Here is a 12537-nt window from a genome sequence, read left to right on the forward strand (position 1 = left end):
CCCTTCCTTATACCTATAGCAGGTGCCCTTCTCTCCACCAGCAGTACTTGCTAGCTGCTGCTATCTGCCAAATAAGGGCATGACCCGGCCCCTAGCTCACGGACTCCGCCCCGGACTCTTCCTATCCTTGGCAATCTCTCGCGCTTTGGAAGCCGCAGCGGGGGGGGGGGGGGGGGGCTGGCCTGTGCCTCGCGTGGGCTGCATGACGCTTTTTTGGGCCGGGTTTGCCCCGCTGGGAGGCCCCATCAACTCCTTCCGCTGCCGGATCGTCCAGCCTATCGGCCGCTTCGCAGGACACTAAAGAATTTGCCGCGGTGCCTCACGGGCGCTCTGCCTCTGGGCCCAGACCAGAGGAGGCCAACACTGGGGCAGCTTCCCCCAACGAGGAAGCAGAAGAGGGATGCGTCGGCGATAGCAGGATTAATGGCGCCTGGTAATCCTTGGGTTCGGGGCCGCTCTCGCCGGACTCGGAGGAGGGGGAGGGGCAAGCTCGGGGGATGGCGTGCGCCGGCAGGACAGGGGCTGAACTGACCACGACGGCTACAGAACCATGCAAGTCACCGGGTCTGGGGAGACTTACCGGAACCTGGGACCGTGGCCTCGCTACTGACAGCCTGATGCGATCGGGTCGAGGGCGGCTCCTAGGCGCCCGCCACCTGCCTGGCCCTCGCTCTCCTCATGGCGCCGATTGTGGCACAATGTTCTCACAGTAGAAATAACAAAAAACGACCGGCAAAAGCAGTTAGGAATTGACAACCAAGCGAAAAGCAGAATTCTGCCACTTGCTTCGCTGTTGATGTCCAACTGCCAATGTTCCCTTCTACAACCTGGTATAAGCGCCCAGCAGCCAATGACAATGCAGCAATTCAAAATTGTTGCCATTGGCAATGCCTGCCTCCGCATCCCCCGCCCACCCACCCTCCCTATGCTCTCTGACACTTGTGCCCATGTTACCTAGAGCAGCGCAAGACGAGCTCACGCTGCTTACTAAAACCTCTGAGTGGGTTAAGAGGTTTGCATCGTCTTCTCCTTGGGCTCTTTGAGGGGTAAAACTCAACTTTATGTCCCCTAGGGCCCATTATATTTTTGCAGGTGATTTTCCTTGTTATAAAATGTAAAAAAGAAGTATATAAAATTGCATTTGCGCGTGTATGATTTAAAATATGCCTACCGCGCATAAATATATGCCTAATTTTAAGAGGTTACTTGAGCAACCTACTTCCCGTGTCTTCCGTAGGACGTTTCCAGCTTTCTGTGTATGTAAGAACATTGTAAAATATGCTCGCATGAGGGACATTCCCAGGTTTTCCAGTTAGTCCACCAGTTTGCCCAGTCAGTCTTGAGGTCATCCAGACCCCCCTGGTTCTTTATTCTGCATGTCTCCCAGTTGACCCAGACCCCTCACCCTGTCTTGCAAGCCCTAAAAAGCAAGATCTGCAGACTTGCTCCTCATCAGGAGCAGCATGCGGCTAACAAGCTGCTGCGTGCTGCAGCCTCCTGTTTTAAAATATGGAGTTAGTGTGTAACAGTTGATCCTGCCCTGGAATGCCCATTCCCTGCCCCTTTTCTGCCCCTTTATTTTTTTTGCTTGCGCACGAGCATATACGCGTGTAAATTGTGGTTTTTAAAATTCACGTTGCTCATGCGAGGCCCACATTTTGTGGGCATTTTGTGCAAGCAATTCTTTTAAAAGAAAATGCAAAACTATGTGTATTTTTGCTCCTCTGACCTAACCTCACCTCTGATCCCACCTACTTTTTCTGGGGTAAAAGCACAAGTGGTGTTGATTTCTGCATGTAATTTTAGCCATATATAGGGTGGGTAGAGTTCTGTTGGGCAACTTCCCTCTCTGGGCTTTATGGTCTCTTTCATATTGGCTTGTGCCGTATTATTCTAGGTCCCTTCGTGTTTTTTTAAATGTTTTCGTATAGTTGCATATTCAGACATTTTGAATAATTTTGAATAATTCAGATTTCTGTTCATGGTTGGTTATTTTGTTGTCTGTTAAAATACATATATTTTTAGGCTCTTGGATGGAAATGGAGGTAAAGACAAAAGGTTTGATGTAAATAAAAATAAATCCAAGAAATATTTATCTTTCTTGCCCAAGCATCCAAGAAATAGATTTGTTGCTTTTTTTTTTTTTTTGTAAGAAAAAAGAAAAATTCCTGCTTTGTTAATACAGATCTTTAGGCAATAACTGGTGTCCATGTGTGGTATCATGTTGAAGGGAGCAGCATGTCCAATATTTCTTTGTCTCTTTTCTAAAAGAACACTTACCATCTTGAGCTAGCCCTACATACTGAAGTTGCTCTAATGGTTCTAGAAGCATATCAGAAATACATCACCGAAAAGCCCTATGGTGGACTCATATCTGAGAGCATCAAGCAGGTATGTTACTTTCAACCCCTGTTTAGTTCCCTTGAGAACATTTTTATAGAAGAAAGCAGAACTTGGTTTACTGCAGTTGTTGCCATATATACTAAGCATTTTTCCCACAGATGCAAAGAGGCCAGTGTACTAATGTGCATTTGCCTTTGCACTCGCAAATAACTGCATTTGCAAATTTCTGCCTGTATTCTTTGCCAGTTTTCCACACACAAAAACTTATGCAAAACTTTTGATCAGTTGAAGAGTCATGCAACTCAGCTCATTCGCTATTTCTGTGAAGTCAAATTCCATGCAGCAAACAGAACAAATCAATGGTTTTCTGCAAGTCTTACTACACCTCAAGAAAGTGGTAAGTTTCTTTGTGATCAAGTCCACAATTTCACACAGACTTCACTGTGTAAAAAATGAAGTAACGAATCTCATTTCCATAATATTTAAAATGAACCTGTATTGTAAAAAAATAAAACTTCTTACTGGACTAGACCATTACAGCAAAGAAATATACTGCTTAGTACATTGGCCTCAAAGTGAGAAAAACCTTTTCCTTTAGCACAGTTGGCCTCAAACCCATCAGCTAAGTTTGGTAACCATATATATGCTAATTAATGTACTTTCTTGGAAGATCCTGAGGGCTAAGTTGGAACTGCTGGTTTACAACGGAATTAATTCTTGAAATATATTGCAAAGTGACAGTTTATTGCTTTTGTGTTTTGAATCTTTTAATTTTCAATGTACTTAATGGTAATAATGCAGAATTGTTAATAGAATAATTTAATTATATAGTAACTGTTTAAGGAACACAAGTAAATTTCATTTTCATTTCATTTATTAAACTTTGTACTGTTACCATTTACTGAGGTACTCTGGATGAGGTACAACAAAAATATTTTCTATTTGGCTGTTAGACCAGCATGCTATACAAACCAATACTGCCGTGCAACTATTTCTTGATTGCCTTATCCTCCTCTTTTTTGACAAATATATTTTAGGTATCATACTTGGCAAGTGTTGTTCGGTTGGGACAGATACCAGAGACCTCCTTTAATCAATGGGCATGGGACTTAGTTTTGAGATTGAAACTGCACAAAAATGATCAGTGTACCCAAAATTGCTGGTCTACAGTATCTCGCTCCAGCCCTGCACCTGATATGACCGACTCGCCCACCTTTCATCCTCTGCTTAAGGCTGTTAAAGCTGGAGTCCCCATTGGCTGTTTCCTGGCACTGGCAATCACAACAGTAGGTCACAGGTAAAAAGTTTACTCCTCTAATTAGAGGCACTCTCAGAGCACCTACAATCAAAACCTCCCTATGTAGAAGAGCTCTTTCTGCCGCAGGCCCTAAACAGTGACATTTGCTTCCTCCCGACCTTAGGCAGGAACAATGCCCTATTACATTCAAGAAGAGACTTAAGACGCTACTGTTCAGACAAGCCTTCCCATAACCACTCGTCCTGGCCACTTCCTCCACAGACTCACCCTTCCCAAGTTGAGATTCCTAAGCACATTCTTTTCCGCTGCCTAAGCTATCCAGTATATGCATTTGACTCTCATTAAAGCTATGGTAACCCGCTTACTTTCCATCCCCTACCTCTCCAACCTCTCCCTCAGATTTTTCCTTTTCACCCCAAAAAGCCAACTCTTTCAGCTCTTACCAGTTCGATATGTTATATTTTCCCCTTAAGTTGTATCCAAGTTTTCTCCTCCTGTCCTATGTAAGACAATTCTTTGTCACTGACTGTCTATGGTTGCAATGTAAACCGGAGTGATAATTAACCCTGTTATTTGAACTTCGGTATAGAAAAGTTATAAATAAATAATTAATTAGTGGGCTCCTGTGACGGATTGATAGGAGCTATTGGAGAGTTTTTTTTTTGATGGGTTAGTCTGGATAGCTTTTGTAAGAGTTGATCGCATAACTCTTTCCATACCCTCTATTATTTATTTTTTATTTTATGTAAAAGACAAGCAAACAACCATATTAGAGCAGGAATACTGCTGTTCCATTCCCACATCTCTGGTAGGCTTGGGGAATGAATACATTGAGACTTAGATTGGGCCAAATGCAGGTGTACCATTGCCTCATGAAACACATAAGCATGAACCTGTGAGACATACTTTTTCTAAGATGCAAGATCTTTATTTTTTTTATTTCATTTTAAATTGATTTACTGGTTGGGGAAACCTTGAGTTAGAAGTAGAATTATATAATAGAAATTATTTATTTACTACTACTACTGCTGCTACTAAACATTTCTATAGTGTACACGACGTATGCAGCGCTGTAAAAACATATAGAAAGACAATTCCTGCTCACTAGAGCCTACAGACTAATAAGACAAACATACAGGACAAGAGACTTGGGGTATTTCAAAAAGCAAAACAATGGTTAAAAAGAAAGTTAACAAGACTGAAAGCAGGCGATCAGGCATAAGATTTAAAAGTGATTTCCAAAAGGAGGGTCTTTAGAAGGAGTTTAAACATGGCAAGAGAGGTAGCATGATGCACCATTTCAGGAAGACTATTACAAGCTCACGGTGCAGCCAGGAGGAAAGCACAGAATCTGGAATTGGCAGTAAAGGAGAAGAGCACAGATAGGAGTGACTTGTCCGATGAGCAGCTTGTAGGATGGGTGTAGAGAGAGATAAGAGAGGTGAAGTAGTAAGTTGCAGCAGAGTGAAGGCATTTTTAGGTGAGAAAGAGGAGCTTGAACTGTATGTGGGAGCGGTTAGGGAGCCAATGCAGTGACTTCAGAAGAGGGATTATATGAGCATAGCGACTTTGGCAAAAGATAAGTCATGCAGCTGAATTTAGGGTAGATTGCAGTGGAGAAGATAGCTCGCTGGGAGACTTGAGGAACAGGTTGCAGTAGTTTAAGCGGGAAGAGAAGAGAGTTGATAAGGGTTCTGGTAATGTGTTCAGAAAGGAAAGGATGGATTTTGGCAATGTTTTGGATATGCGTAGAGGAGTTGAAGAGGCTCCATGATTACGGGCTGATGGGACTGGGATGATGATGACAGTGTTACTCACAGAAAAAGGAGGAAGAGGGGAGGTGGGCTTGGGGGGGAAAGATAAGGATGAGCATCTTGGCCATGTCGAGTTTAAGGTGATGTCAACATATAACAAAAATAGAGAGACATTAACATCAATATAATATTTTATTAATATAGAAAAAAACCCCCTTCTATAACCCTACATAGACAAATTAAAACTAAGCTAGCACATTCATCCACATACAACACAATAAAAACATTGCATGAAGTTTGAAAAATTAATACATAAATGTTTCTTTCATATCGGTATAATTATACATTCGATTCTGTAAGTACAAATATGTAAAAATCACACATATGATAATTCAACACTATTTATAAATTTAGAATCCATCTGTAATAGGTCCGACAAAAGATATCTTCGTTTCGCCTCTGGTATCTTGAGGCTTCCTCAGGGACTATTTTAATAGCGTTATACTTGCAGTCATGCAATTGCCATGTTCTATTCACTGCAGCCAAATTCGGACGCCCGAATGTTACAACATATCTATAAAGAGATATTATCAAAGGCTAGATAATTCAAAATGCCGTTCCTGTGGCGTACATTCTTCAGTTTATTATACGATTGCACTTTCTCTTGACGACAAAGCAAAGTTTTTGCCACATCAGCCGGCCCACATATTCAAACTATCATGGCAGTTTCCTCGGAAGTGACGTAGATTAACGTCACCCACAGCAATACTGCTGTGGGTGACGCCATGATAGTTTGAATATGTGGGCCGGCTGATGTGGCAAAAACTTTGCTTTGTCGTCAAGAGAAAGTGCAATCGTATAATAAACTGAAGAATGTACGCCACAGGAACGGCATTTTGAATTATCTAGCCTTTGATAATATCTCTTTATAGATATGTTGTAACATTCGGGCGTCCGAATTTGGCTGCAGTGAATAGAACATGGCAATTGCATGACTGCAAGTATAACGCTATTAAAATAGTCCCTGAGGAAGCCTCAAGATACCAGAGGCGAAACGAAGATATCTTTTGTCGGACCTATTACAGATGGATTCTAAATTTATAAATAGTGTTGAATTATCATATGTGTGATTTTTACATATTTGTACTTACAGAATCGAATGTATAATTATACCGATATGAAAGAAACATTTATGTATTAATTTTTCAAACTTCATGCAATGTTTTTATTGTGTTGTATGTGGATGAATGTGCTAGCTTAGTTTTAATTTGTCTATGTAGGGTTATAGAAGGGGGGTATTTTCTATATTAATAAAATATTATATTGGTGTTAATGTCTCTCTATTTTTGTTATATGTTGACACAGCGATATAGGGAGTAGTACTTTAAATTGCCCTTTGTATTGTTATACCGAGTTTAAGGTGATGGCAGGACATCTAGCAGCAGTATCAGACAAATCTTATGGAAGTTGGTAATTGCGTTGGTGCCCGTATTTAATAAAATCCCCACCCACTTAGACTGTAGAACCCGCGTTTTCGTGCACACGTGCGTGTCCATGTAAAATTGCGTGCACACGTACGCATGTACAGCCAATTTTGTATCATACATGAATATATGTGCGCCATTAACCATACTGTTATTATTCAAACAGCCGTACGGTTAATGGTGATGAGTACTGTAGTGTGACTGACCCAATGGAAGAAACCTATCCATGCTGTTTTAACTGAAAAACAAGTTTCATATACTGTTTGTTCTGATCTCTATGCTTTTTTCACTTTTCTTTGTTCTTCCTACAGCATTGAGAAATTTTGTGCAGAAGGGATCCCTTTGCTGGGGCTGCTCGTGCAGTCGAGACATCTAAGAGCAGTCGTCCATGTGTTGGATAAGATTTTACCCTTCTTTTATTCTTGCCAGTATTACCTTCTGAAGAATGAACAGTAAGTTTTTTGTTTGTTTTTTAAGTAAAATCTGTACTTTTCACCTGATAGCGAATTTTGTTGATGACATAAGTGTTTGTGACTCATATCTAATGGCGACAGGAGAGAGGCTCTTGAGAGAATATTGATACCAGAGAACTCATGTGGCTGTTCTACTCTCTGTATTCATAACTGTCTGAAAATGAGCCCTGATCAGCACACATGATTTGTGTGCTAATCAGGGCTTGTCGTTGTCGTTGTCTGCTTTTCAGACCCAGACATTTTTCTAGGTATGAATAATGCTAATAGCCATGCAAGTTATTTATTCTGAGATTTCTCTTTGTTCCAAGATTCATCTTGGACTTCATTGTTTCCCCTTACCTGATTTTTATGTTCATTCAAAGCCTGGGCAATTAGCTGTTTTTAGCCTTCACAATTGTTCTTAATACAGATAGCCAAAATTTCCTAACGATATGTCCATTCTTAAAGAAAAAGCTAAAATTAAATCCATGAAAAATGTATGCATGGAAGCTATCCAGTGATCACAAGGTGATTCCATTGTTTAATGGAAAATAGACTTTAAATTGAAAATGTCCTTCTGTTTAAAGACAGAATTGTGGGTAATTATAACACCACAGTTAAAATAATAGGCCTTTGTTACTATTCATAGTTTCCTTCTTCTTGGAGAAACCAGACAAAATGAAAATTTCATAAGATCAATGGATTCATAAGATCAGTTAATTTCTAAATAATTTCTAAATAAATTATAAAATAATTTCACAGAGAAGTAGATAAGAACATTAAGAACATGCCATACTGGGTCAGACCAAGGGTCCATCAAGCCCAGCATCCTGTTTCCAACAGTGGCCAATCCAGGTCACAAGAACCTGGCAAGTACCCAAAAACTAAGTCTATTCCATGTTACCGTTGCTAGTAATAGCAGTGGCTATTCTCTAAGTGAACTTAATAGCAAGTAATGGACTTCTCCTCCAGGAACTTATCCAATCCTTTTTTAAACCCAGCTATACTAACTGCACTAACCACATCTTCCATTAGTCCTTTGTCCTGTCATTTTTTCACCCTCAGGGAGAGGGTGAAAAAATTTCAACATTTCAACTACAGTAGCACTGGTGAAAACAGAGTCTGTTTTCACCAGTGCTACTGTAGTTGAAATGTTAGCCTGTAAGATTCTGACCTTTTCTTTCTGCTCATTGTGACCCTATGACCATCTATCACAAGTTTTAGACAGCTCTGGCTGCTGTCCAGATGTCTCCTAGAATTTCTTCAAATTAGGGTCAATAGGGCATTTAAGGTTCACATGGCCAGATAATCATGCTTAGCTGTCTAAGACCTATTCTGGTAATCATTGGGAGGACCAAGTATGAAAATTGCCCTCCCTGTATGCTCAGGGATCAACAACAAGCCTGCTTTTATCCTTGGGAAAAATAGGTGGGATCATAGGAAGGGTTAGGTTCGGGGAGGCAACAATGTGTATAGTTCTGAATTTTCAGAGGAGAGTATCCTCAGAAAAGGGAGATGCAAGTCTGCGGGGTAAACTGCCCACCAACTTTGCACCCACTTGCATAGATGTAACAAATTGCCCCTTTACTATTGGATCAGTTCTGTAACTGTGGGGCTATTAAACTATTAAACTATAAACTATGTTTTTTTTTTTTTTTTTTACAAACAAACCTCCAAAAAACGAATAAAATTCTTTCATGTCAGGATGAGAGCTGCTGCCTGATTTTGGCTGCAAGGCATCTTCTCATGAATCTTTTCTGTCTTAAAGATCTCTGTAAAAGAGGTTTGCACTGCTGGAACAAAGAACTCATTTCCTAGTGCTATCATATGAGACAGGCCACCGCTGGGCATGAGGGGAGGGGAAAATCTTCTCTTGATAACCCTAATTCAAACTTTAGATCTGAAACATTTTTTCTCGTTCTGAGTATGAATACTGTTAATTTTCATGCAGTATACCTAAGGATAGCATTTCAATATTGCCAGCTTCTTCAATTGGTTTGGTGGACATCTCTCTCTTGAGCTCCTCAATAACTAAATATATCTGAAGCAGAAAGCCTGTGAGGGAGTCAGTTGGACCGTTAGATGATCGAGGGGTTAAAGGGGCACTTAGAGAAGATAAGGCCATCGCGGAAAGATTAAATGATTTCTTTGCTTCGGTGTTTACTGAAGAGGATGTTGGGAAGGTACCCGTAATGGAGAAGGTTTTCATGGGTAATGATTCAGATGGACTGAATCAAATCACGGGGAACCTAGAAGATGTGGTAGGCCTGATTGACAAACTGAAGAGTAGTAAATCACCCGGACCGGATGGTATACACCCCAGAGTTCTGAAGGAACTAAAAAATGAAATTTCAGACCTATTAGTAAAAATTTGTAACTTATCATTAAAATCATCCATTGTACCTGAAGACTGGACGATAGCAAATGTAACCCCAATATTTAAAAAGGGCTCCAGGGGTGATCCCGGGAAACTACAGACCGGTTAGCCTGACTTCAGTGCCAGGAAAAATAGTGGAAAGTGTTCTAAACATCAAAATCACAGAACATATAGAAAGACATGGTTTAATGGAACAAAGTCAGCATGGCTTTACCCAGGGCAAGTCTTGCCTCACAAATCTGCTTCACTTTTTTGAAGGAGTTAATAAACTTGTGGATAAAGGTGAACCGGTAGATATAGTATACTTGGATTTTCAGAAGGCGTTTGACAAAGTTCCTCATGAGAGGCTTCTAGGAAAAGTAAAAAGTCATGGGATAGGTGGCGATGTCCTTTCATGTATTGCAAACTGGCTAAAAGACAGGAAACAGAGAGTAGGATTAAATGGACAATTTTCTCAGTGGAAGGGAGTGGATAGTGGAGTGCCTCAGGGATCTGTATTGGGAACCTTACTTTTCAATATATTTATAAATGATCTGGAAAGAAATACGACGAGTGAGATAATCAAATTTGCAGATGACACAAAATTGTTCAGAGTAGTTAAATCACAAGCAGATTGTGATAAATTGCAGGAAGACCTTGTGAGACTGGAAAATTGGGCACCCAAATGGCAGATGAAATTTAATGTGGATAAGTGCAAGGTGAAGCATATAGGGAAAAATAACCCATGCTATAATTACACAATGTTGGGTTCCATATTAGGTGCTACAACCCAAGAAAGAGATCTAGGTGTCATAGTGGATAAGACATTGAAATCGTCGGTTCAGTGTGCTGCGGCAGTCAAAAAAGCAAACAGAATGTTGGGAATTATTAGAAAGGGAATGGTGAATAAAACGGAAAATGTCATAATGCCTCTGTATCGCTCCATGGTGAGACTGCACCTTGAATACTGTGTACAATTCTGGTCGCCGCATCTCAAAAAATATATAATTGCGATGGAGAAGGTACAGAGAAGGGCTACCAAAATGATAAGGGGAATGGAACAACTTCCCTACGAGGAAACACTAAAGAGGTTAGGACTTTTCAGCTTGGAGAAGAGATGACTGAGGGGGGATATGATAGAGGTGTTTAAAATCATGAGAGGTCTAGAACGGGTAGATGTGAATCGGTTATTTACTCTTTCGGATAGTAGAAAGACTAGGGGGCACTCCATGAAGTTAGCATGGGGCACATTTAAAACTAATCGGAGAAAGTTCTTTTTTACTCAACGCACAATTAAACTCTGGAATTTGTTACCAGAGGATGTGGTCAGTGCAGTTAGTATAGCTGTGTTTAAAAAAGGATTGGGTAAGTTCTTGGAGGAGAAGTCCATTACCTGCTATTAAGTTCACTTAGAGAATAGCCACTGCCATTAGCAATGGTAACATGGAATAGACTTAGTTTCTGGGTACATGCCAGGTTCTTATGGCCTGGATTGGCCACTGTTGGAAACAGGATGCTGGGCTTGATGGACCCTTGGTCTGACCCAGTATGGCATTTTCTTATGTTCTTATGTTTCTTATATTATTACACAAAAAAAAAATTTAAACTTTAAATTGTGCATAGTAAATCAATCAACTTTACCTGTTCTTTTTGTTTCCAAACTCATTTTTTATATCTGTCAGAGAATTGCACAGTTAATTTGCGATATAGTAAATGGACAGAGAATTGCATATAAAAATAGACTATTTGGAAATTTGACCAGTTAGTCTTACCCTCTTTTTACTGTCTTTTGACCAGTTCCCAATCTACAGTAGGACACTGCCTCTTATTCCATGAATTTGTAATTCCCTGTACGTACACGGATCTGTCCAGACTGTGGGTTGAGCCTCCTTTCCAGCAGGTGGAGACAGACTAAAACTGAAAGGGTGTCCTATATGAGGTCAGAGCCTATCCTGTAACCCTTCAGTATTTGTCTGTCTCCAGCAGGTGCATCAGCTCATCCTTTGGTCTCTCTGATTCAGGCTAGTCAGCTGTCTCTTTTTATTTGGATCAAGCAAGTACTTCAGTCTTTAATTGGCTTTCTCTAAAATGTAAAAATATAATCAGATAGGAGTTAGCTTTCTTTTTCCTGTATAGGAGACTGTTTCGTCTCCTGTCTCTTGTCGGACTCAGGGGGGCCTTGCCCCTTGTGCAGGGCATAGCCTGAGTCCGTAGTCTGCTTCCAGGTGTGGGGACCAAGTCTGGTGGTCCAGTTCTCGACTCCCCCCCCCTCTGGCTGCCTTGGGAGCTCAGAGCTCCAGTGCTGTTCTCAGTTGTGTTTAAAAAAAAATAAAAAAAAATAAAAATTAATTCAGATTAAATTAATTTACTTTACAACACTTTAAATTTTTTCTCACTGGGGATCAAACCGGCAGCCAGACCGGCAGTAGGCTTCCCCTCTGCTTCACTTCTGCCGGCGGGCTGCCAGTCATCTATATTTTTAGATTTTTTTTTTTTCTGCAGAGCGGCTCCTCTCAGAGAGGATGCCGTGGCAGGCAGCCTGCCGTTCTTATGGGCAGCCCTCGTCGCGATTTTCGCAAGAGGGACTTTGCTCAGCCTGCCTGCCGGGTGAGGAAGGCCCCTCCTCGGCAGGACAGGCAAATGTAGCCCAGGGATCGCATCCCCAGAGCATGGCCTTGGGCTGGGAAGCCACATTTTTTTGATTTACCCCCTGATTTAAGCTCCGAGGCCTCCCAGGATGTAGTCCCTGACCCCCCCCCCCCCCCGGGAATTCCAGGGCTCGTTTTTTGCCGGAATTTGTCCTCCTGCACAAGTCTTATTTAGCTAGCCTGTAGGAGGAGGGGGAAGCCCCCCCGGTAAAAATTCTTTGCTCCGTGCCGTTGACTGTTCG

The 12537-nt window shown here is 41.2% G+C and overlaps 1 protein-coding gene across 1 annotated transcript in view; it reads left to right on the forward strand.

The window, feature by feature from the left end:
* Positions 1–12537, forward strand: part of EPG5 (ectopic P-granules autophagy protein 5 homolog) — a 335394-nt gene that overhangs the window by 103357 nt on the left and 219500 nt on the right. The window contains exons 15-17 of the mRNA XM_029580866.1: positions 2272–2391; positions 3381–3640; positions 7151–7291. Coding sequence (XP_029436726.1) covers positions 2272–2391; positions 3381–3640; positions 7151–7291 — 521 coding nt within the window. The remainder of the gene's footprint in view (positions 1–2271; positions 2392–3380; positions 3641–7150; positions 7292–12537) is intronic.

Source organism: Rhinatrema bivittatum, chromosome 1 (genome assembly GCF_901001135.1).
Source record: "Rhinatrema bivittatum chromosome 1, aRhiBiv1.1, whole genome shotgun sequence".
NCBI classification, from domain to species: domain Eukaryota; kingdom Metazoa; phylum Chordata; class Amphibia; order Gymnophiona; family Rhinatrematidae; genus Rhinatrema; species Rhinatrema bivittatum.